Source organism: Epinephelus fuscoguttatus, linkage group LG10, assembly GCF_011397635.1.
Source record: "Epinephelus fuscoguttatus linkage group LG10, E.fuscoguttatus.final_Chr_v1".
NCBI classification, from domain to species: domain Eukaryota; kingdom Metazoa; phylum Chordata; class Actinopteri; order Perciformes; family Serranidae; genus Epinephelus; species Epinephelus fuscoguttatus.
In genome coordinates, this window is record NC_064761.1 from 5,647,662 (window position 1) to 5,674,861 (window position 27,200).

The window sequence follows — 27,200 nt, forward strand, 5'->3', positions numbered from 1 at the left end:
CACATACACACACACACACACAACTACACACCTGTCTGTTTTTATCATCTCCATTATAAGCGTCATGTGGCCAAACACTAACAGATGTATTTACACTTTCAGACCCACAGGGATATCAGACAATATGCAGAAAACCTTTCAGGCATGATTATTGGTGGTGGATTCGTGATGAGGCTTATTTCAGGCTGAGCCTATTATTTGCTAATAAAGTGCCAAATTCTCTCGTCACACTTCTGAAAGGATAGCGGGTTCATGTGGAGAAAAAAAAACAACATGTTTCACATATTCACAAATGGCACTCATAACTTGATCTTGTCCTTGTTTTCAGCCGTGTGTCTGTGTATTAACGTTAACAGCAACAAGATACCAGAGTCAGATTCTTTGTATGTGCACATATACTATAACATTCTTCTAGAATTCTATGTGCCTAGTTTAATGGTTCTATTGGTTTGCTTTGATGATCTACTGATGTGGAGACACATCAGACATGACTACTGCTGTCTGTTGTTTTTGTTTTATTTATTTTGTTGATGTTGTAAATTATCTATGCTGTGATAATTTAATATCTTGTATTTTGCATTTTCTGTGGACCCCTGGAAGAGTAGTCTTTACTGTGGTATCAGCTAATGAGGATCCTCAATAAAGAATAAAGAAAGAATAAATGCTTGGTTGGTACAGATGATAACATTTCTTCCCTGTGCTGCCTTGAATGAAAATTCTGACAGATAATGGCTGTAGATATGTTAATTGAGAATTATGGCAATCATGGAACACATTCATCAGTCATAAAGTGCCTTGTGCCTGATTTTCCTCATGCTGACAGTTTTTGGAGCTCTGCAACAAAAGCCCCAGATCAGAAGCAAATCAGCGTTGGTTGGCGCTCACATATCAGCGTTGAACTGTTTAAAGATTACTTGAGAGGCTCGGCGATGCATCACAGATGCTCCCCAGATATCTAGCAGGCAAAATATCAATATCTGTTGGGGACTTTGTTGATGAGCTACAGCCAGTGAGAGCGAGAGACATGTTAGGGACAAAGACAAGCAGCACTGCAGTGCTGTGCAAGGTGTGTGTTTTTTAGAGGGAGAGAGAGAAAGTGAAAGAGAGAGAGGAGGAGAAGGGTTACTATTGCACTCAGTGTCTCTGTAAGTTATTTGCGTTATAACTTAGTCTGAACAAGACTTTGTCCATTTTTGACTTTGATTTTTTCTAGTTAGGGGTCCTGACCGTGGGTTGTGGTTTAACCCGCACATCACAAGAATTATTGGTGATTTCTCCTGGTGAAAGATCTTGTAGTGTGTGACCCCCTTCACCTGTCAGTCATGTAGTGGGAAAAACACACCGACTTCAAGACCCCTGTTTACAAGACAGGAAGTTGTGTAAACAGTACAGCCATCTGAGGACTTTAAAAGCCATGTTGTGTGACGTAGGCTCTAAGCATGTAGCTCTGATTGCTTTAAATCACTGACTGACCTCTCGTGGTACTGTATGTGTGGAGATGGTTGGTCATAGGCAGTAAATTCTCCAGTATGTAAATATGTGAAATAAGAGACTGGATGTGACAATCACCTACTGTATCTCAGAAGCGTATTGTGCAGTTGTGCATGAAGAGGCATTGGAAACAAAGTAGACAATTATGCCTGGTACACACTACACGACATTTCTGTCTGTTCTGACAGTCACTATGTCACATTATGCGATTGTGGAGTCATAAAATCATGCCGTGACTTGGCCAACAGACATGACTTAGTACACGATGGTCCACACCAATCATCCCCCGTCATCTTTCACGACATGTGTGATGTCATCAGGTTATTCTTTTCCTGTTTTTATTAGTTTTACTATTATTTCAGTCACTGTGTCTGTTCATGTGCCAGGAGCTACATTTAAAGTACCGTATGCAAACATGCAAGTCACTGAATCCTCCACAACAAGTTCCTGCAAATGTTTCACGATAAAAGCGAATTTAGAAAATGAAGGGATTCTCTCAACTGAAGTTATACGGGGCTTTTAATTTGAAAAAGATAAGGAAGTGTTGAGTTTGAAATTACGGCGCAATGCAAATGGGAGCAGATAAAAAGTAAAGATATAAAAATACAGAGGGATTAATAAATAACAGTCCGTTTATAATGTAGTCTGTTTAAAATTAAGCTGGTAGCCTCTGCACTATTTTTGTATTTTCTTACTTTATGTCTGTCTCCATTTTAAAGAAGTAACATTGTTTGCTAGCTTGATGCAATTGGCTGGGTTGATAAAGTTGTTCTGCAGTTTAACGCCATAATTTTTCCTTTTATACTCTGTTGTGGTAACATCCCTAGAGAATGTATCTAAAACCCTGGGGTGTTGTCATACAGTTGCCTACAGCAGCAGACCACTCTGTGTTACTATTGGTCAAAGTGACGGGAGCAGTCGTGAACGACAAATCGAAAATCAAACATGCTAGATTTTCTGTGGGAACATCGTGAGGCGTCCAAGACATGGCGTCGGTTGTTGTTAACTATGACAGACTACATGAGATGAAATGATGGATTATCGTGTACGACACTCGTTGTCGTTCATGATCCATCCCGACACTGTAGGTCACTGCGCTGGTCTAGAATCGAGCTGATATCGCGTAGTGTGTACCAGGCATTAGACCTATTCACCAAACACAACATAGCTCTTCAGGCTATGTGTCAGCGAGTACCTGCTACTTATTTTCTAAACTTCACTCTGATTCTTTTCCCTTGACAGGATAATTGGCAAGTGTTAAAAACCTTTTTTTTTTTTTTTTTTTTAACTTGTCACGTTTGCTCAAGCGTAGACTACAGGAAAATTTATCAATTTAGTGAAACCAGTAGTTTCTTAGGTCTACATTTGTCAGCTGCTTGTACTATGCCACTGAGTATAATGGCTAATTTGTTGTCTGTGTACCTTGCCATATTTTGTCTGGCCATCAGTGTTTGACTGGTTGTGTAATTACTAGTTCTAACTAGTACCACAGAGCAACTCAAAGCAAGTTCAATGGGATCATTACTTTAAAGTCAATGGACCTAAAAATCATCTGTCAGCTAATTTCTACCATCATTGTATAGTTCTTAGATCAACAACAGATAGTGCCAGTCAGGCATGTTGGCTGGCAAATTGACAAAATTCAGTGTCAGAAGTTTGCAAAGAAACATCTGAATAAGCCCGATGCTTTTTGGAAACAAGTCTTGTGGACTGATGAAGTTAAAATATAACTTTTTGGACACAATGAGCAAAGGTATGTTTGGAAAAAAAAGGATGCAGAATTTCATGAAAAGAACACTTGTCCAACTGTTAAACACAAGGACGGATCAATCATGCTTTGGGCTTGTGTTGCAGCCAGTGGCACAGGGAACATTTCACGGGTAGAGGGAAGAATGGATTAAGATAAATTACAGCAGATTCTGGAAGCAAACATAACACCATCTGTAAAAAAAGCTGAAGAAGAAGAGAGGATGGCTTCTACAAAAGGACAATGATCATAAACACATCCTGAAATCCACAATGGACTACCTCAAGAGGTGCAAGCTGAAGGTTTAGCCATGGCCCTCACAGCCTCTCAACCTAAACATCATTAGAAATCTGTAGATAGACCTCAAAAGAGCAGTGCATGCAAGACAGTCCAAGAATCTCACAGATCTAGAAGCCCTTTGCAGGAAGAATGGGTGAAAATCCTCCAAACAAGAACTGAAAGACTGAGCTGGTTACAAAAAGCATTTAGAAGCTGTGATACTTGCCAAAGGGAGCACTACTAATTACTGACCATGCAGGGTGCCCACATTTTTGCCTCAGCCCCTTTTCCTTTTTTCGTTATTTTAAAACTGTAAAAGACTGAAACTAAAAAAGTAATCATCTACTTACTTAACTACTCACAGTAAACAAAATTTTGACCAGGGGTGCCCAAACGTTTGCATGCCACTGTATGAAGCTTCTTTGCAGCAATATGCATATTTGAAGCATTGCCTACTGTCACGGCAAAATGTGAGTCTGGACAGACATGGATGTAAACTGTAACTGCAACTAGACTGGTTTGTGAGGCATACAACCACAAGGCGGTAATTCTAATTTCTTTGGCTTTCTCTGTCTTTAAATAGGCTTTTAACAAGCAATGTGAATCACAGCTGAGTTGACAGCGGTGCTCTGAGTTACCAGTGAGAGGAGCTGCACTGCTAAAAGCTTCTGGTTCGTGCAGTGACAGTGTTGACTCATGGAAGTCAGTTCACTTTGAAAATACATTTGTTGATACATGTACTGAACACCTGTATTTTAAATGGAAGTATTGCACTTTTAACTCCACTACAATTTTTTTTCTGACAGCTATTCAGTTTCTAGTTAGTATGTAGAGAAATAATTTACAACTAAACATCTGATCAGTTTATAAAACATGATACATTAAATACAATCCAGTATTTAACAATATCATTTTTACTTGTCATACTTAAGGTACATTTTGCTGATAAGAGCAATTGTGATTATGGTGAAAGATCTGAATTTTTCTTCCACCACCAGATTAGAATTTGTATCCACCAGTATAAAAGCATTATCTAATCAAATAAGACAGTAACACCTCTTATCCATTAAAGTTGCATGTGCATTCTGAGCAGTTGCTGGTGTTGAGGACTGGCACATTCTTTTATTTAAACTCAAGCAGTGGCACAGATGGTGACGGTGGTGTGTTTCAGTGTGTGTGTGTGTTTGTGTTTTCAGTACCCTACTCTTATATTACGGACTTCTGCATTGCCATTAATTTAACATGCTTGTTTTGACTATCATGTTTAATAATGTACACTCTGCCAGGAACACTCACATTAAAGTTATAGCGCCATAAACAGGCAGTATAATTATGATTGGCTGCATGGTTTCCGCCCCCTCCATGGAGCATGCACGGGAGCTCAAACCAAGAAGAGCAGCAACAGACCCTCTGCAGAACATGCTGCATTTGTTAAAGTTCAGATAAGTTGACAGTTTAAGGAAGCTTTAAGATTCTTTAAAAGAGCAACACATAATGCAGTTAATGTATGTGAAAATAATGAATGATATGGTGGAGCTGAGGTTGGTAATGAGGGGTTGTGATGTAACCATGCTAGCAGCCTGTAAGTCTGATAGAATATTTAAACAAACTTTTGGCTGCCATTGTTTTTATGCCTCAGCAACAGCAGCAGCTGTTGCCGAAGGGGTAATGTTTTTGGATTGTCCATCCCTCCATCCATTTGTCTGTCCCACTCTCTTGAACGCAATATTTCAAGACTGCCTCTAGGGAGCTTCTTAAAATTTCGCACAAAGTTCGACTTGGACTCAATGATGAACTGATTAGATTTTGGTGGTCAAGGGTCATGATCATTGTCAACTTGCTCATGTATTATTTTTGTTAATGCCATATCTCAAGAACACCTTTGGGGAAATTTTCAAATTTGGCACAAACATCCACTTCTATATATAACTAGAGAATTCAAATGCAAATTATGACATCATGATGACATGATGACAATATATATCAAAAGGTAAAAGGTCAACTTCACCGTGACATCATAATGTTCTGCAGAAACACTTTTCCAGCTATTGTTTAGCATCATAACTGATGAACAGGTCGTATACTGAATTGGTGACACTATTCTTGGGTGTCCACCTTGAAACTGTGCTAATTGTATAGATCAGTGGCCCTCAAATGACAGCCCGCGGTCCGCATCCGGCACACGAGCTGCCTATTTACGGACCGCGGACCGCACTTTTTTACTTTCGATTTTGAAGCGGTACACTTATCGATACTTTGTCAGCAGGAGGAGCCTAGATTGAATAAAAACAGCATGTTTCAAGTAGGAAAGAAAAAAAAGGTGTTGAAAGGTTTTGTTTTATTTGAGTATTTATTTTAATTTATGTCAAAATGGAAATGGCATTTCATTTTATTTTATTGTGTATTTTTGTTGTTGTTTTGAACAAAAAGGACACTTTGTTTTGAATATATAACTATAATAAATGGCATGCAAGTATTTTCCTACTTTTCTCATCATCTGTAGTCTGGATGACATTTTCAGAGACGTAGGAGGAGTTTGCAGTAGTTTCAGGTTTAGTGTATTGACAGCCTACATCTGTCTTTGTCTTTCAGATACAGGTTTACTGCAGCAGGATGCAACAGCTCTACACAATCAAGCTGAGAGCCTGCAGCCCAACCTTCATCTGCTTGGCTACCTCTTCCTCTCCCGGCCTATGAGCCACGCCTTCAACTGCATCCTCCTCTTCCAGTTGTAAGTTACCATGATGATGACAGAGCCCATAATTTTGCAGGATCTTAAATATGCAACATTTACCAATTGCACAATCAACAACACTTAGTGTAAAAGAGAGGATGTGGGTGGATGTGTTTTTCCCATCACTGTAGTTCATTTGTGCTGTATGTGGAGTTCTATCTTAGTTATTAGGCTGTGAGCTGTTTTCTCAAAGAAGTAGCTCCCATTTAAGATGTGCATACGTAAACAGGGGTGATCACAATTGTCTCCCAACAGCATGTTTGAATCGTTTCCCCCAGCATGTTTAGTACATCTCCACGTCACCACCAAATATATTAATTGTTATTTTCAATCAATAGAGTGGGGTGTGGAGACCTTAAGAGGTCTTTTAGGGGTTAAGTGAAATTCACACACAATTATCAGAATTATACAAGAATGACTATTTAAATGATTGGTTTCACTGTAAACACAACAGTGGGTCCGGTGTCCTTATAAAAATTGTATGAATTTGTTCCAAAGATGATCAACACTCTGTTTTTGTTTTGTTTGATTATTATTATTATCATTATGACTTGTTGGGCCATATTTAAATGATCTATAGCGCATGGTCAAAAGTGCATGACACATAATCTGGGAGCAAAATAAGGCACAAGGAGCAAAGGGGTTTGATTTAGTCCATTCATTAATCATAGGTGTGTTTTGGGTGTAACATTCAACCAACCAAAGTGTCATCTCCCGTTCCCTGGGAGCTGGGTATACCTGTACCTGGCGCACTGCTATTTACATGGCAAATTTTGGCAAATTGGATATGTTTTGTATAGTTTTCTGCTGAGAGTAAGGGTACAGTTACATATGAGCAAATGTAAGCGTGTGACCATCGCCTGCTGACATGATATTTGGGCTGAATGTGGGCAGTGCCAAGTGTGATGCAAACAGACAGATAGCCTGCTAGCTAACAAATGAATGTTAGCTAGCTAGCTTGCTAATAAATACTGCGTAATATGACGTTATTGGTACATTTTGCATTTTCTTAAAGTTCCTGCCTGCCTCCAAGGCAGCATCTCTCATGTCGGGTAGTTTGTACTTTTCTGGCTGGTTAAACACATCAACAATAATATCTCCTCCACACATACTTCTTTGCTCTTGGGACTGTGACTTCCCCAGTCAAAGTTCACTAAAGTTAAACTAAGGTGACCAGATTTCTGAAATGAAAATCGTGGACATTTTCAGTGCGGCAGTGAAAAATCATTAAATATTATCATTACGAAATAAAAAACGGGGACAAGTACTTTTTCGTGTATTTTGACCAGCTTTTATTACGAAAAAGGTTGCAATCAAACAAATGAGTGACATCACCAACCATCCATCCACTGAGGAAGACAAAAATATCTTAATCTTGTTAGCTTGAGTTAGGATGGATTTTTTTTGGTCAAAGGTTTCAACTCAACTGAATACTGAACTGATATTTATGACACAAAAGGTGGCAATAAAAAAAGGGATGACATCACCGTGATCCCCTCATTCATCCACCTCCGTAGCCTCCGCCTCAGGAGCCTGGGTAGAATAAGAGCAGAGGAGAACATGAGAAAAACTGCAAGAACAGAACCAATAGTAAGTGAATAGTTTCTTAAAGAAATAACATCAGTTTTGGTAATATACTTATATAATTTAGTCATTGTGCTCTTTTTTATCTGCTCTATGTAACTGCCTCTGTTTGAAATGTGCTACATCAGAGGTTCCTAAACCTTTCAGACCATGTATCACTATGTACCAAACCAAACACACAATATAAATAAGTTCATACACAACATATCATTTAACGCGGCCGCTGGTCTCCTCTTCTCTCCTTTCTGCCGCCTCTAGATTGTTGTTGTTGATGCTGCTGTGTCTGGTCATGCTTCCTGATAACGTCTGTACATCATACGATGTCTTGCGTCGGTGATGCATTTACTGACTACTGTAATAACTGGTGTTTGAGTCTGCTCGCATTTTTCCCCCATTCAATGTCAAAATTGAGGACATTTTCAGGGACAGCTTTTACCAGGGACAGGTCACCCAAATCGGGGGCTGTCCCCGGAAATCAGGGACGTCTGGTCACTGTAAGTTAAACTCCAGGTGATGGCAAGATGTACATTTGCTTCACCACCAGAAGCAAATATGTTGTCCACCCCTTCACTCGCACTGAATAGCAGCAAATGGAAGGTGAATGTTCAGCAATGTTAATTTCTTGTGTGTGAACGGGCCCTAATGCAGTCAGAGCAGTAATGTCACTGCAGCAAATATTGTGCAGCATTTAAGCACCAAACCTAAGAACTGTAGTAATAAACTTGACAGAGGAAACAGAACTAAACTTTAAGCTCCTACAATAATCAATGAAGTTACGCTGCTCTTGTGTGTAAAAGTGCACAATCTCTCTAATGGAGAGTCAGACAGCAGCTCTGCAGCTCTTTGTCACAAGCAGAGTGTACACGTCTTGTGAAATGACCTATGTAGGCACGTCTTAGTATCTGAATAAAGCACCCCTTAAAGAATAGGAAAATACTGTGCCATTTTGACTGAAGATCAGGATTTTGTTGGTCACCAGTGCAGTTGCTTTCTGTTGTGAAAATATATCAATACACAAACAATGCACCTGATCACACCGCATTGTAAGTTCTACCTGTGTAGAAGGAATCCGGAGAACCTGGGGAAAACCTGCTGCAGCATGTACCAAGCTGTGGATAAACCTAGTGCCTAGCTGGTGAGTATGGTGGAGCATTCATAATGAATATTGTATTCATAAGGTGGCCAGAAACATGAGTCCAAATGAATGCTAATGTTGCTCCATGTCTGCTGAATGTGCAAATAAGCAGTGTAGTTTGTTAACAACATATTAACCTTTATAGATATTAAATTATTGTAGCATTGACAGCTTGTTGCACTGCCCCCAGTAAATGCAGACTTTGATGTTTGATTAACCCCCAGAGGGAAATTGGTTTGCATTGTGGGTACTAAATTTGACATACACAACAAAACATTAACAGAGAAAAAGAAAACAATTAGCAGGCAGTCAAAGACATAGACACCCACAGTAAACAGTACACAGTACAACACGACACAGACCTGCTGCAGCGCTTATAATGTTTTTGTTTCCAATATGACTGCCCACTGCCTTTTGAATATGTTTTACAGTTGGACTAAATGAACTAAGAAATAATTATAAGCTAACATGAAGCTAGATACTTTACTTTTTCTTAAATATAAGATACAAAGCCCTTATTATGACTTACTCCTAATTTCAATCCAGGTCATAATAATGAAGACATATAATCAGAACAAAAGATGGAAAAGCTTCCATGACTTGTTTTTAACAGCATGTGAAAAAGATATGGCACAGATTTTTCTGTGTACTAACATCAGTACAGACTGAAGCTAAAATACTGACCCAAGACATATTATATCATATATCATATTGTCTCAATTAAAAGCCACATCTTAGCTTGTGTGCTGTATCAATGTTGCCGAGTCATTTCAGTTTCAGTGTTCTGGACCAGCCCAATCTCTTTCAGCTGAGCCAGGGCCACAGACTTGTATAAAAACTGTCCTTGAGCTTCAGACTTAATATCTTTGGCTTCTACTGCACAGTCTTGAGATATTGAGAGTTACAAGCCTGAGCCAAATCCTGATAAAATATGATCATTGCTGCAGCATCTGCAGTCCACCAACTTTTTAAGATTACCAGCCTGTTTTCAGTCTGTTTTTTGTCCTTTATGCAAATCTGACAACTGGTAAATGACACTTGTTATTGAAATCTGAATCCATTGTGACTGGTTGATTTAGAAATTATTCTCAGTATGTAACAATACACAATGCAATTAATGCTGACACAAAAATACTGTACATTGTTATAAATCACAAATATACTGTAATTTGAAGAAACTCACACCATATTCTTTTTATAAAAGCAAAGGGATGTTTGATTTCCCTAGTTGAGAACATTTTGTTTCTGTTCTGTTTCTCCAATGACCACACACTAGTTGTCTGTCTGCATCTTTCAGTCGACTAATGGTCTGAAAAGTCATTGTATAGGCTGATATTTAATTTTTATCTGAGAAAAACACTGATGCTTCACCCAAAAACAACCCTAACCTACATTAGAGTTAGGATCAACTCTGGCTGCTGGGACAGCCAGTGAATGGACATTTACTTGTCTGCCATGTTATATACATCCATTCATCCATTTTCTAACTGCTTATCCTCTTGAGGTTCGCGGGGGGTGGGAGTCTCTCTCAGCTGACATTGGGCGAGAGGCAGGGTACACCCTGGTCAGGTTGCAAGGCTATTGCAGGGCTGACACATAGAGACAGACAACCATTCACACTCACATTCACACCTATGGGCAATTTAGAGTCACCAATTAACCTATTCCCAACCTGCAAGTCTTTGGACTGTGGGAGGAAGCCGGAGTACCCAGAGAAAACCCACGCTGACATGGGGAGAACATGCAACTTCCGCACAGAAGGAACCCTCTTGCTGTGACAGTGTTAACCACCATGCCCCATGTTATATACAGCATAGTAATAATAAAGAATGTGGGGAAAAAATAGATTAACTTAAGTATCCCAATTTTATTTTCACAGTTTTTTAAAAATTGACATTTAATGCCTTAATCAATAATTCAAATGCAGAGGTGCCTCTTCTACTGTGGTAATCTGCAAGTAAGGTGATGTCATATCCTTTCCAAGAAAAAGTTGAAGCAAGAAAACAGAATATGGCGGACGGTCCGAGCACACACACCTTCATCTGCTTCAATGGCATCTTGAATTCAGCCAGCCCAGCACAAACTTCCTGCTCGATCAGCAAACTTTCTGTTGCTGCCATTACACAGATAAGACCCAGCTGCTGTGAACCCTGGTGCTGGGGTTTGTATTTTGGAGAGGAGGAGCAGTGTGGTTAGTTAATGGGCTTGGGTAGTATCATGGTATTACAGTATACCAGAGTATTTAGAAATGCCAATGGTATGGTTTTCAATACCGTCAGAAATAGAGATGCTCATCTTTATATTAACCTTATACTGTTGAGGCAGTAATAAGGATGTTTTTATGTAGCACACATCATGTTCCACATCAGGTCAGTCTGGTGCAACAAGCAGCTGACCTCACTGCAAGTGGTGGGGAAAACATCACAGGACTATAAAACAGTGTCCGGATCAACATTTATGGGCGTCACACAGAGGCACCAATTAATGTTGTAGATTATTCTGGTGATACTATAAAAGAGGGGATAATATGTGTTGTGATCTAGGCACCGGTGCTATGCAAATGGCAGCACCATTTGTTGGGACTTAAGCCTTAACATAGGCCTGACCTTGTAATAGATCTCCAATTAAAGTATCAAATTGGTGGAAATAATTAGTAATTATTAATAATAATTATTATTGATTATGTTAAATAATGTGACTTTATTTACATCAAATGACCTCGTGGGGCACGATTCCCGGAAAGGGAAAATGATAGCCAGTTAAAGATAGCAGTCTCATAAAGTTTACTTAAAGCCACAGTGTGTAGGAATTTCTCCCATCTAACGTTGAAATCATATATTGTGTTCAAATGGATGGCACACTCTAGCGCCTCACTGTTTCAAACACGTATTGCAACAACTGTAGCCACTGTGTACCAAAAAGCTATGATAACACTGATGAAACCATGTCATCCGATACTACATGGAGTATTCATTCAGGCTCCTACACAGACACACGCAATGCGAGTTGACAAACCCCCTCCTCACCATGCTGGCTGTGTTTACAATGTAGGACTGTTGGGGCGGATGTAAATTGAAACAAACCTATCACGTCTTGTCCTTTGACAACTGACAAGTGGCTCAACCTCACACACCTCATCCCTCTCCTCGCATTACTGCGCCACTAACAGCTGTTAGTGGCCAGCGGCACTACTGCCGCATAACAAAGTCCCACTCTTTGAGCATAATGCAGGATCATGTATTATGCAGCATCACGGGAGACGGAATCCTCGTCGCCAAGAAAGTGCACAAGGAATCAAAAAGGCAGCGTGACCGGCAAATTAAAAAAACAAGGGTCAGCATTGGGGTTGCCTTTCCCAGGTGGAGAGAGCTGCTGAAGGAGAATGGTAATACAAACACAGGCCAGCACTAACAGCGGCTAACAGCCAACAGCAGCGCTGGCCTGTGATTGCATTACCATTCTCCCTCAGCAGCTCTCTCTACCTGGGAAAGGCAACCCCGATGTGGGCCTTCGTTTTTTTTAATTCGCTGGTCACGCTGCCTTTTCTATTCCCTTTTGCGCTTTCTTGGCGACAAAGATTCCGTCTCCCATGATGCTGCATATGCATGATCCTGCATTTTGCTCAAAGAGTGGGACTTTGTTTCAAATTTGCCAGGGTAGTAGCAAAGCGCCTCTTGCTCCTCTCCTTCGGCTCCTCAGTCACGCAGTGCTGGCCTGGCTCTCAACGAAAACGCCGAAGGCGGTGCTGTATGTCCCTTGCTGGCGGGTGTATTCTCAAGATGGCGAAACGTAATGGAACCCCACAGACGACTTACCCGCACAATGTACAAACAAATCCGAAATTCTCCTTTTACGAGAATAAGTCAGATTATTGGTGGAGGTAATAGTACACCAATGATGACATATTTATGAATGCAGACATCAGTTTTTGCCAATAAACAACTGAAAATGTTACACAATGTCCCTTTAACTATCAATTTGGAATTTTGATTAATAATTAAATTAATAAAAATAACCAAATTTCATAGTACAGCCTGAAGGATTTCGGAGTTCTTGACGCAGCAAAGGTTGACTATTCACTCACTCCTGTGCAATATTAAACAGACAGCAGGTATGATTCCAAAGAATTATATTTATTCATAAAGTGAGCAAAGCAAAACCAAAACACTCAAATTCTAACAAACAAACTATATACAACCTTGGTGTGTATATGTGTGTGTGTGTGTGTGTGTGTGTGTGTGTGAGAGAGAGAGAGAGAGAGAGAGAGAGAGAGAGAGAGAGAGAGAGAGAGAGAGAGACAAAGGTGGGTGTGGTGATCAAGGAGCCGTTTGGCCTACAAAACAAAATAGATGACAACAGAGAACTACACGATGGTTGAATCAAAGCTGGCTTCAGATCGGGGGAGGTGTTTGTCTGACCGTGTGGTCAGGACAACGACAAAGGAAGAGAAGCGGGAACTTTGAGTTGCCTCTTTGGGTGTAGCTCTGTTGACAGCCTATTTCTTAATGAGTGTATGTGAATGTGATTTGTGTGCATAGGGTCTGGATCAATGCAGAGGATGTTTAGTTGCATGCAATATGTTGTCTGTGAACAGCGTTAGCAAACTAAACTCTTAGCTTTGGCGAAACCAACTAACCAATAACCTAACTGCAAAGAATCACAACAATAACTCAGTAAACAGCATAAAATCACATACAGCAAGTTAAACAGTCTTGCTTAGCCTGTACAGCTGTGATAAAGCTATGCCCAGTTGTTACGTTACTCATCCTTGAATGGACGGAAGAAAGAGTCGCTTTGTGGTGTGCTGCTTTTGTTAGCCGGCAGGCTGGAAAGACCTGTGGTTCCAGAAGCAGTCTTTGTTGTGTCCTTCTTCCAAAGTTGCAAATCCAAGGAAGCCAGTCACTCAGGGTCCTTGCAGAATTAGACGCTGGGGTGCTAACTCAACTTGGCTCTCCTTGTCGCTGGAAAGTTAGCTGCATACCTTGTGCTTGCACCTCTAACTTCTTTGGATCAAGTCAAGAGAGTCTGTGATCAGAGGTGTGAATTAGAGGTGTTTTACAAGGAGTTAACAAGGCAACTAAGCCAACGCTAGTCTTAGTTCAACGAAAGGGGGAAACTTGGATTCAGAAACTGTGGTAGGGTTGATGGTAGTATGATACTCATAACTGTTGGGTTTTTTTTTTACTTGTTCATAATCACTTAAAAATAAGAATCATTGTGTTGTCGTCACCTTAGAATCAACCAGTTATATCTACAAACAAAGTGGGTCTGCTTTCATGGAGTCTGCCATGAACACTGGCCCTAGATATGGCCATTCAAGTTTTTGTGTTTTCACGTTGGCCACCACACACTTGGCACACAGGAGAAGTTTCAGGTGTTTGCAATGTTGCTACATCACTGCTAGATATCACTAAATCTTACACACTAGACCTTTTAAATACATTAAAAAAGACATAGAAAATGAATAGGTGTTGGTCTATGTTGATATTGTGGGAGCCCCCACAATAAATCAATGTATGGGAAACACTACAAGCTTGATAAGGAGGGACAGCTAAATGTAGCAGTTTGTTTACTTTAAAAAGTATAGATTTTTTTTCACTATTGTACAAACATCTTAGTAAATAAGTAAGTGAAGTATATATAATAAAGTACCTTTCACAGAGCAAGGTCACACTGCTTAACTGGATTAAAACTGTTACATAAACACACTAAACATTGATTTATTACCACCTCTCTATGCAGGTGCTGCAGACATTTAAGTCAGAAATACTGATTGACATGAGATGTGCAATGTTTTTGTGATTATGTCTCATGATATACAGCTTCTAGAAGTGAATGATTTCAACTTTTCCCATGGTCTAGTGTTAAAAACGCAATTTACAGTAAAATTTAATCCTAATACTTTTTTTTCTATTATTAATTACAGGCAAATAATAATACACATAGCACAGATGACAACATGACATGACAATGTAGTCTCACAAACAAAGAAAACAAAAAAGAACAAAGTGAATAAAAGAAAGGACATTAAAGTTAGTCGGATCACATCAGTAATAAAAAAGATGAAGATGATAGTATTAGTACATAAAAATTACATTTATGTGACAGGTAGAGCGTAAAACAGACAGATATTGAATCTGCACCCAAGTATCAGGATAGTAGTGAATCAGGAGATAAGTATATCGCCCCAGCCTTTGTAGTTATTATTAATATTGTCATCATTTTTGTTTATTTTTTTGTGTAGCATAAATCAGTATTGTCCGGTATTGTTTGTATGATATGTTTGTGGCATTGACAGGGTTTTGTGTGTATGTGTGTATTTTTTGATGTGTGTGTCCTTTCGGGCACAGAGGGACAGAGCTTTTAGTATTGCTTGTGGAAGGTCTTGTTATCAGTGTGCGAGCAGCTCTGTAACACCTGGCCAATCGATAGTTCCCTCATTGTGTTCAAGGAGGCTTAGTGGTCGATCAATGCAGAGGCTCCACCGCACGCACGCACACACACACACACACACACACGCACACAAAACATGACCTGCATCTTTTACCCTTGCCACCCCTTGGTCTTTATGTACTGCCCTACATGGTGGAGCTGTTGTACAGCACACACAATGACACACTCACACCGTATGTAGCACAAAGAAACATGCAAATATACACACAGAGAATTCAGTGAATGCACATAATTCAAAGTGACCAATAGAGAAGTTAGAGATACCAAAAAAAAATTGTTTGCTGATGACAAATTAAATAATTGCACATAATTAATACACAATAAAATTGTGTGTATGTATTAGGTGTACCTGCTTCAATGTAATATATCTAACTATTCATAATTAAAGTTTGGAGAATGAAACATAGAACTATTGTACTTTATTCTGCCCCACTAAGCCAGCTTACATACACATGCACACATGCAGACGGTGATAAATTAAAGGGAAATTCTCTCTAATGAGTGGATAACACAGCAGAAAATAGCCGAAATACTTCCATAGAGGAATGAAGGTAAAATGTCCAAAACATTTACAAAGATCTTTGCTGTCCTTACTGAACTTTATCGAAAACTTATCTTAATTTTCATGTACAGTAGCTATGTTTGTTAAAGAGAGAATCTTCATGCAGATGTGCAGATTCTTTGAGAACTGCCTCAAAGAATCAAAGAGCAGTGCCTTTTTTGCCAGATCTAACTGTGTAACCATTTGCTATAAGTACTCAGTTCCTTGATGTTATTTCCCCTGACTGAACTTGGAGAATCTGTCTCAAGGAGCACTGAAGTTGTTCTGGAGGGTCATGGTTGACAACTTTAACTTCCCTTAATTTGTCACCCATCTGTATGTATTGTGTTGATGGATCATTTGGAATCACTCTCAAAGATGTTGTATATAATTACAGTCTTTGCACAAGCATGCTGGTAACATTTATGTGAGAGTGTGTATCAATGTGGATTAACTCTTACACTGCCATTCTGCTTTCTACCTATTAGATTTAGTATCAGGCTTCACACAGATTAGGTTTAGAGTTTGCAGTAATGCTTGGTATGGTTTTTACTTGTTGGCATTGGATAGTATGTGTTATTGACCAATAGTAATGTGTGGACATGAGCTCAGCAGTCCTATTGTCTCCCAGAAAATAAGTAAGTAGTGCACTGTCACACCCCATACTGATGGTCAATTTTAGGTGTTACACTAGAAATATAAAAGAGGTCTGGGAGGGCAATAAAGCAGCACAGATGCACATAACTGGGGCTTTTCAATTGGCACTTTTGGCCATGCTGAGTCAAACCATTCTCTGTGGATCTGCATTATTATTACTAGTTTAACCACACCAAGTTGTGCTGAGCTGTGCCCGAGATGGACCCTCTCCAGGGTATGGCCACCAGTGTACCCACCTGTCTCCCCCTAAAACAAGTGTGTGTTATGAGACTCAACTCATGTCTGTGCACGAGACCAGGGAGAACAACATTTTTCTGTTAGGGATGCACTGATTTATCGGCTGAGCATCGTTATCAGCCAATATTCACTATATTAACTGCCATCAACCTATCAGAAAATAAGATGACATTCACTGATGGCAGTGGCCAATGTTTCTTTTGCTGTGTCACATTGGTTTTGCACAGGCTAAAAAGCACTGCTTGGGACTTGAATTAATGGACAGGTACAAGAAGAAAACAATAACTGTTTGGTAGATGGGCTTTGTGATCTCAGTGTTGTGTGACAAGATGTCTAGCAGCAACCAGCATCCTGACGTCCAGAGGACATTAGAAAATGTGTTTAGGACAAACCAAAATCTTCCTTGGGACACTGCTGTGATGAAAGGATGCAGTAAGCTCACTACTTATGTGTCAGAGGATGCACCCTATTGTTATCACTATCACCTATCACTCAAGACAAGCCATCATCAGTTAAAGATGCACTTTCAGGCAGGTAGCCCTGTTATAATGGAGATTCTTGAGCGCCAGAGAGTTCAAGAGAGTCAGAGTTTCTATCCAAATGAGCAAAAATTAAGCGCTTAATCCCTGATGATTTTAGTTACATTAAAATATAGTTCATATCTTGAGTTTGAATCATCTCATAGCTTCCCTGACATCACACATTCTCTGTTCTTTGTTTTGGAAAGTTATTCTTGTTTTAAAATGTGGCTCAGACTGCTGAATACGAGAGGACTGGCCTGCATGAAACTTCCTAAATTTGTTGGTATTCCCTTTTAAGATTTAAAAGCGAGGAGATTTGAAAGTGTGGGTGTAACTCAGCTCTCCAAAATAACACTTAGCTGTCTGGAGAATCTGCTAATGGATTTGCACTCTCAACAACCAACTGTTGAGAGATTACTGAGGCTTAAAGTTATAAGGAACGGAACAGATGTTGAGCTACAAAAACCTTGTCTTGTCATTCACTTTGGATTGAAGCCTACTGTAAAAACACTCATTTTGTTAAGCAACATCCAGCATCTTTGTGAAGGCACAACATTTTCCAAACAGATTTCTGGCTTGATATAAGTGTGTGATGCTCAAAGCACATACGAAATGTATACAACCAAAGCATTTGCTTTAAGTAGCCCCCAAAGGCAACTTGTTTTGAGGAAATCTGAAGTAGAGAAGTTGTTGAGGATCAAGGGAACTGCGCTGCAAACAAAAAATGATTTTAAAATTAAATCTCTTAGCTGTTCATAGCCTCGGGTGTTATGATGAGGCAACATCCTAATGTTTAATACAACAGAGGAGTGCTTGTTTAACTTTTGACTTTATTGTTAGAGATGACAAGTAACCAGGACAAAAGATGATCTAACAACCTCTCTTTTCTCCTTTTTTCTTTCTCTTCTCTTCTTCTTTCCCCAGCATTTCTATTGGAATTAGTTATGTCTTAGCTGGCAGTGAGGCCTACGCTGCTATTCTTAATGTCAGGTAAGTCTTCCACATACATACAGAATCTTTAAAAAATGAAAGACATTGTCCAAACTGAGACATATAACTGCAATTAAACTGACACTGACTCTTCCTTATAATCCTAAGTAACTTGAGGTTACATAGGTTTGAATTTAGTCACAATTTATTGAGGTCTGTGGCAGGGGAGGGGGGGGGGGGGGGGTTGAGCAGATTGTCCACTATTTGGAAGATCGGCAGTTTGATCTCCAGTCTGTATGTCGAATTGTCCTTGGGCAATATACTTGCTCCTGATGGCTGTGCCATTGGTGTGCAAATGTGTGTGTGAATGATTAGATCACAAATTAGGTTAGATCCTGATGAGCAGACTGGCACCTTGCATGAGAGCCTGTGCCATCTATGAATGTGTATGTGCATGGGTGAATGTGGCATGTAGTGCAAAGAGCTTTGTGGGGTCGGAAGACTAGAAAGGCGCCGTCCAAATGCAAGTCTGAATCCAATATCAAATTTGCTCTTTTTGTCTGAATCCTTTCAAATCTTAACCTTTTAAAACAGACCACCCATGGACGGCTGCTGGAGATCATTGTCTGCATAATTCTGTTTCAAGTAGCTCTAAAATAAAAGCCATAAAAGATAGAGCATTCATTGATTTTGAGCAGAAATGTATGGCTTCTGTCCTGTCAACATGTCATTACCTTATATTACCTTATCTTACCGTGCAGTGCAAACATAGTATTTTACCATAATTATGCCAGAATTTCCTTGTAATAGTAGCAGGAGATTGTTGTTTGCATAATCCTGTGTATATGGATCTAAAATGGCAATGAACTATAATATTAACACGAGTTACAGTCTTCCATCAGGAATATTTGCCATTCAAACCTCAAAAAGTCCTTCCTGGGAATCTGCTTATGTTATGTGGTCTGGCAGATGTGTCTGGTTACAGAAATGCCACTGACAACCTTGAGGTCATTTCAGCTTTTCAAGTCAAGAATTATGAAGGCTTTAATCATCAGGCCAATCAATGTTTTTATCCTTTTATTCATGTTTTACTCACCTCAAGTTTGCTCGCTTTTTGTGTGTGAGTGGTGTGTTTCAAGCTATTTTGTCATTAGTATTATTTCTGTTTTCCAATATGCCAATAACATAGGTCCTGAGTCCAGGGTGAGTGTAATTGTAACACCCACAGTGTAATACCCACTGCATATTCCACATGCAGTGTGGTGAAAGGAGCTTAGATTATCTCCTTTGTAACACATGAGTCATGTTCATTCTGAGTTATGTTTTCCTCCTACATCTAAATCAGTGGAATTCTTTTTAGGGTTAGCAGCTCTTAAGAGTGTGTGACTCATTGAGTCATTCAAACAAAGAATTAGCAAAACACTTCACTCAGCAGTGAAAAACATAATTGAAAAAAATAAATAATGTGCAGAGAAACTCTAACATCTTGCAGCTTTTCAGACTGTCGTATGGAGGAAAGAGTGATTATTAACAAGAACCTTCTCCCACACCAGTCTGACCCTCCATCAATTCCACTTTCATTTCTCAAGAAATGAAAAAGTTGAAAGTGAATTGTCAGTTCAGGGAAGTGTTGCTTAAGGCTTCACGATCTCACAATAAAATCTTTTTAGTGAAAAACCTGATGCAATCCTGAGAGATGATAGCTGCCCACTAGAGTGGGAGGCTCTGAAAGCATTGCATGAACTTACAGCATTCATTTTAATTAGAGCAAACAAACACACACAGTAGAGATGTTTCCGCGGGCAAAAATATTCCATTTTCTGATGATAAGGATTTATGTATTATTTTTAAGTTCTGTTGGATGACCCTAGACTGAAATTTGAATCTCTACTAATGAATACAAAATAATTAGCTGGAAGCCTTCTTATCTGTCACTCACTTCACTTTACTCTGTGGCCACTACTTTCAAGTGAGTAAACTGGCCTAATTGATGCCATGAGTATGAGTGTTTGTAAATGCCCTCATGTTTCTCTGAAAATAAATTAAATTATTGTGTTTTTTCAGATTATTTTTCAGAAGTTCTCTATCGTATGGAGATTATCTCAGTAGTTATATCGTAACAATGGGAAGTATCCCCATCTGGAGAAATCCACGTGGAAAATGAATTATCTTTAAGACACACCATTTTACGTGGCCGGCATGCACCAGGCTATAAATGCCCCACCTTGCGTTTGCACCCACTGATTCATTGATTTCCACCTGTCGGAGTTGAAGTGAGAGCAGAAAGAAAAGAGAGAGGAGTTAAGCATTTTGTCCACTTACCTTCGTTTATGTTGGAGAGCTGGCCTTTATGGGTCCCTCTCAAGGATAGCTAAACGCTGTTTCTTCTTCTTGACAATAAGGAGTGAAACAGCTGAGAGGGGTGCCATATTGGTGTATTGCAGCTGTCTGTTTACGCACGGTGGAAGCATAGTAGCTCGCTCGAGCCTGACTCAGTCAGGGGGCAGCGTCCCTCTAGGACCTTAGTCACTGACAGGTGGACCGCAGTCCGAGTCCGGACTCAGATGTCGTCCTATATGGACCCAGACCTATAACCAGTAAATTATTAAGGAATTAAAAATTTTGACGGGATGCTTCTATTTTAACTTTTAACTTTTCCAGTCTTTACAGCACCGATTTAGCTGATCAGGAAAAGCACAGACCAATTGCATGGGAGTTAAGCCATCCCACGTGATGCCATCCAGCCAATCACATCTCTGCATTCCAGGCGATTAACATTGTGACTGTATACAGTTAGATGAGAGATGTGAGAGGCAAGTGACAAGCGGAAAGACAAAAGAAAAATAGAAAGATAGAAATATAGAAGGATAGAAATATGGAAAAAGAAAGAAAGCAATACAGGGAGAGAAGACAGAGAGGAAGAGGCGAGTGAGCGAGGGACAGAGAGAAACAGAGGAAGAGGCGAGAGACAGGCAGAGAAACAGGAAGCTTTATTTGATTTGACAGTCAGATGTGAATTACATGCAGACGTTGATACAACTGCTAAGCTACTTCAGTATATATCACACTAAATAATAGAGCGAGTTAGACATTATGATGTAAGGAGAACTATTATGCTTTTCCTCTTTTCTGACCTATAAATGTTGTTACAACGCTGCATACTTGTGTTAAACAATGCCAACGCGTCAAATAATGAGGTTCGTGCATTTGGAAGTGAGCCCTGCAAGCTGTTTTGGATGGCTCTGCACACTGTGTTTTACAGTCTTTATTTAAAAAAGTGTAGTCCGTGTGACGTTAATGCGTGCCGGACTTACTTATATGGGCATGCCCAGGCATGCCGGCAGCGCTCAGCAGCCCTTTGGAAGTCCTCGGGAGTGTGACCAATCACAGCGGAGTGGGCTCGGCGGGAGGCGAGGGCTGGGGGGTGGAGTAAATTACACAGACTGTTTTCGCGGGATGCAGGAAATACAAGGAAGCAGTGCGGAGAGAGGCACAGCGTCCTGAGGATTTACAAAGCTTTGTGTGCAGGTAATCGTGTGTAGCTGCTCTATAGGAGTCCAGAAATCAAATACAAAGGCCCGAAAATGAGTATAATAGGTCCTCTTTTAGGACACCTCGAGGGAATTTCTTTGCACAAACATTCACTTGGACTCAATGATGAACTGATTAGATTTTGGTGCTCAAAGGTCAAGGTCACTGTGACCTTAACTATCTCATTCTTGTAATTCTTGCGGTATATCAAGACGGCCTTAAGGCAGTTTTCTTAACTTTCGCACAAACATCCACAAGGATCCAAGAATGAAGTGATTAGAATTTGGGGGTCAAAGGTCACCGGGACCTCAGAAAACATGTTTTTGTTCATAACTCAATAATTTATATGCTAATTTTGACAAAATCCACACAGTCTAATAGGAATATAAAAATGAAGTGATGACATTTTATATCCAAAAGGTGAAAAATGAACTTCACTGTGTCATCATAATGTTCTGCAAAAACATGTTTCTGGCCACAACTAAGCGTCATATCTCAGGAACAGAAGGAGAGACATTTATTCAGATGCTGAATTGGTGATACTGATCTTGGGTGTCCACCCTGAAACCTGATTGTATAGATCTCCTGTGCTGCTGGGAGAAGATGTGTGTGAAGGATCCACTTTTTTTTTTTTTTTTACAGACATGGATGTAAACTGTAACTTTGCAACCTGGCTAGTGTGCGGAGGCATACAACTGCGGAGATGTAATTCTAGTGTCACAGATAATCTGTCTCATTTACTTTTTCCAGAATATAGTGACAGTTTCAGTAAATACTGTATGACAAAACTGATTTTTATAAAAGTTACAGACTGTAGCTTTAAAGGCAGCTAATTTCAATTGTCGTTGAGTTATTGGTAAGGAAATACTTTTTCAATCCATAAAGTGTAATTCATAATTGATAACATTTTCACCTAACTTCTTCAACACTGGTGACGTTTTTATTTATTTCTTGAAATGACAGTAGAGTACAAGTTTAAGTATCTTCTATCACACAGTGGGACTGCATGACAAATGTAATTCTACACACTATATCCTTTAGCCTATATAATTTCAAAACCTTTATCATATGTGGGAAATAGATTGTCCACACCAGAACACTTTATATGACTCGTGTTTAACAGCTGACTCTTGTTTTAGGATGAATTCAAGTTGCCATGAATTGTCTGCCCCAACTCTGGTGTCTTTTATCATGAAGATGATCTCCATCCCCCCAAGTCATTAGAACAATATGAAGGATAATGCTGTGTATAACGAAAAGAAGCTAAATGTTACTGTTTGTAAACTAAATTTGTTCAAACTGAGTAGTGTGATATCATACTGGTGTTGTTGCCTAACTCCTACAGCACTCTCAAGTTCCTGAATCTAGAATCAATGCAGCACCGTTAGCCATTGAGCCGTCAAGTGATCGTTGTCTCTCCCACACCTCCTCTCCCAAGCCTGTAATTACCTTTATCAGTTAAGAGGACTAATTTATTTTGTCATGCCCCAGTAAATACTTAACGCAAATAATATTATTCAAACTCTGCGGGTCGCCTGGGTGCTTCATTATCAGCCTGCTCAGTGCCAGGGGAGATGCTGTGATGCGTTGTGGGAGTGGGAAGGCAGGGTTACTGGAGTGAAAAAACCTTGGGCATCCTCCTTCGGATAAACCACCTTATTCCCCCTCCCTAAGGGCAGCAATCAATAGGTTACTACAGGTCTCTGCACAAAAAGTCTCCTCTCAGTCCCACTGCTGGAGGATAGTGGGTGTCTTGGAAACAAACCCCTCGGAGCTCTACAAGGTTTAAAGCATTACTGAGATTCAATTTCAACCTAGGGACCAGATTATTGTCTCTTAATATTCCTTCAGCAGAGTTTGGGGTTTAAAAAGTGCTCATTTTCTATCAAGCTTAGAATATTAGAGAATTAGAGTACTATCTAAAACTATTAAGAAGTTTAATCTCATGTGTTTAATTAAAATGAATACAAGCTTACCCTTGTCTCTGCAGCTGGTGAAGTTAAATCTTATAATCTTACTCCTGATAATAATTATCACAGTTGACCATATTTTTGTTTATTTTATTGCTTATTTTGATTGTTTCAACTTATATACAAACTAGAAAAGCACTCGGAGAGCGGAGACCTCCGCCAAGCAGCTTGGATTTCCCGCCATTTTATTATTTTATCCACTTTGCTTCAACCGATCACCACCAAAATGTTGTCATTTGTTCCTTGTCCCATTATCAACCTTTCCTGAAAATTTCATCAAAATCCGTTCAGAACTTTTTGAGTTATTTTGCAGACAAACAGACAAACAAACAGACAAACAGACCAACGCCGGCGAAAACATAACCTCCTTGGCGGAGGTAATACCCATTTGTAGCAGTTATTACTCCTGATAATCAGTTTGACATAATAATGAATAATAATAATCAATTATGTATTAAACTGTTGAGGCGATAACACACATTTTGTGTGTAACAGAACATTTTGTAAATTATTACAATAATTATAATTTAAGTGGCATTCAAATGTTAAGCTCGAATTACCTCTTTGCAGTTGTTTGTCTTTGCAAAGGCATCAAGTAGCACTTACAGTTTTTTCATGTCAGTAAAAACATGTATGCTTCACAGATATAATTAGTGTAAGAATTCCTGAGTTAAGGCCAAAAACATGTTTGTAAGGTAACAGTGACTTTGACCTTTGACCTTCAACCATCAAATTCTAATTAGTTCATCCTTGAGTCCAAGTGGACCTTTGTGCCAAATTTGAGGAAATTCCCTCAAGGTCCTCTGAAGATATCGTCTTTATGAAATGAGATAGATGCAAGGTCACAGTGACCTTGATCTTTGACCACCAACATCTAATCAGTTCATCGTTGAGTCCAAGTGGACATTTGTGCCAAATTTGAACAAAATTCTCTCAGGATGTTCTAGAGATATTGCATTCACTAGATGAGACAGATGGGGTCACAGTAACCTGGACCTTTGACCTGTGGCCACCAAAATGGGATCAGTTCATTATTAGGTCCAAGTTGACATTTGCCAAATTTGAAGAAATTTCATTTCTTGAGATATCACATTCAGGAGAATGGGACGATGGACAGACGGATGGAGAGATAGACGGACAGACGACCCAAAAATATAATAATGCCTCCAACCATGGCTATCTGTGGTGCCGAGGCATAAAAACTATAACAGTGTAACATACTATAATTTGTAAGCCAATAAGAATAAATACATTACTTTTCAATCAAACTAAAATTTGCCAATATATCTTTACACACCAGTAAAGGCTTTATCATGGATTCCAAAAGAAAATATTCAAACATATTCATTATATTCATTGGAAGATGGCTTACAAAGAGAAGGCACACAATATGTGGCTTCATGTGTTTGCCCAGATTCTTCAAGCGGAATTGTCTTTATAATTGTAGAAGGAAAACAGTCAGAAATATTCAGCTATTTTTATTGTATCTGCAGGACTGAATATCAACATGGGCAGAGTTTACTGGCGCTATCCTGCTGAAAACAGCAAGCATAGGGTTTGTTATGCACCGCACTCAGTACCACCACAACGTGCACGCTGCAGAGCATAAATAAGAGAAGGAGCAGGTTTGCAGTGTCCTGTTTTGGGGATTTTTATGTCTACCTGGATGCTTTGTCCTTTATACCAAATTTATTGGGCAAAGATTACAGAACCATATATTATGAAAGTGTGAAAATGGCCATAGCCAGATGTGCAATATACACCTACACATATCATGCATTTCATATCATACTATATACAAGCAAAAGCACATGCACATCCACACATTGGCTGCCTGCAGACAGATAATGTGCAGTATAATAAGATATTTTTTCACTACTTTATATGGACCCTGCACAATATGCCCTCTTTGCACTCTGAGCCTTGATTCATGAATTCAGGCCACTTGAAATTCTACTACAACAGGTTAGGAGAGGAAACAGCCAAGAGTCAGTACTGAATAGAAACACGTAATGTAATTCAAACTCATTTAAAACAAGTGCTAATCCAGCATGTGGCCTCCAAACCTGCGGTTTGTTCACTGTGGGAATAAGTACACAGATTCAGTACAAGCAGCAACATCAAGATGTAAAACTTGCCTTTTGAACGCAGTGGAGTAGAAGTATGAAGTATCTAATGAAAAAAAATCAAGTGAAGTGCATGTACTTCAAAATTGTTCTTAATTATGGGACTTGAATAAATGCACTGACTCTGTGACTGAATCTCTGGTGAACTGTTGTTTTTATGTGCAAATAAATTATTAGCCTTTGGCAGTATCTGTTTTTTCATACCTTTATGAAATTTGTCAGTGTATTTGGTATATGACTTTATTTCTGTGTGACACTACCTATTGCAACTTTGCATTTCCTAGGATAGCAAAGGCATGAGATGCCCTACTTTGCCTTACTCTTACCATTTACTTACATTTTGAGTCCTAACCAATCTCAGTCCTCTTGTCTAAACATAACCAATCCAACCAATGAAGTCAATGAGTACTAGGCAAAGTGAGGGAGAGTCGGCCGTGTCAGGCCTTTGCTAAAACAGGAAATGCAGATTTTTCTACCTTACCTTGCCTGCACACACCCACACCAGCAAGCAAGTTTGTTACATTCCAAACGCTGTCTTAATTTTTTCAGTCTAATAAATAATATAAACTCACAAAATGTCAAGAACGGTAGTATTCTTACACTTATTTTCTTCATTAAACAGAGAAATACAACCGTACACCTTGTGAAGTTTCTCTCTTTCATCAAACTAAAACTAGCATTAGCTTAATTAGCCTTGTTAACTTATTGTAAAACACACGTCATTCAAATTTGACAGAAGGAAAATACACCTCACCAAAACCATCTTAGTCTTGATAGTTAGTCAGTCCACTGTTCTGACAATCAGCAACTCTGCTTTGCTTAAAATAAACCCTTAATTCACAGAGTACGATCAGAAAATATGCCCTTTTTCCATGCAGTCACTCTCTGGTGTCACTGGCCAACATTATAGTCCTGTAATGTTATCCCCACCACTGACTGGCCATGTTTCTCAGCTAAGCTGCCTGTTCCATGAGTAGAGATTGACCTCTGGTGGCTCATGATGTGCACTACATGCATTACATCCTCAATACTGGCTCTCCATATGAGGTTAAGAGAAAGGTGAGTGTTTGTATTGTTGACAGTTTTGTTAATAATACATGTTCAAACTGTCCAACAGGCATATTGATGTGTTTTCAAGCCTAACTGTGAACACACCAGATGCTGCCTTTGTTAATGAGAGCAGCAGGCAGATTTTTGTTTTGGAGGGTGGCTGTAATTTGGACCACAGTTTGGAGGAGGTATTTCCTCACCAAGGTTACAGAGT

At 39.4% G+C, this 27,200-nt stretch overlaps 1 protein-coding gene across 1 annotated transcript in view; it reads left to right on the forward strand.

Annotated features, from left to right (window-relative positions):
• Positions 1 to 27,200, forward strand: part of si:ch211-51h4.2 (uncharacterized) — a 142,946-nt gene that overhangs the window by 28,757 nt on the left and 86,989 nt on the right. The window contains exons 6-7 of the mRNA XM_049588059.1: positions 6,110 to 6,248; positions 18,304 to 18,369. Of these exons, the coding sequence (XP_049444016.1) occupies positions 6,110 to 6,248; positions 18,304 to 18,369 (205 nt within the window). The remainder of the gene's footprint in view (positions 1 to 6,109; positions 6,249 to 18,303; positions 18,370 to 27,200) is intronic.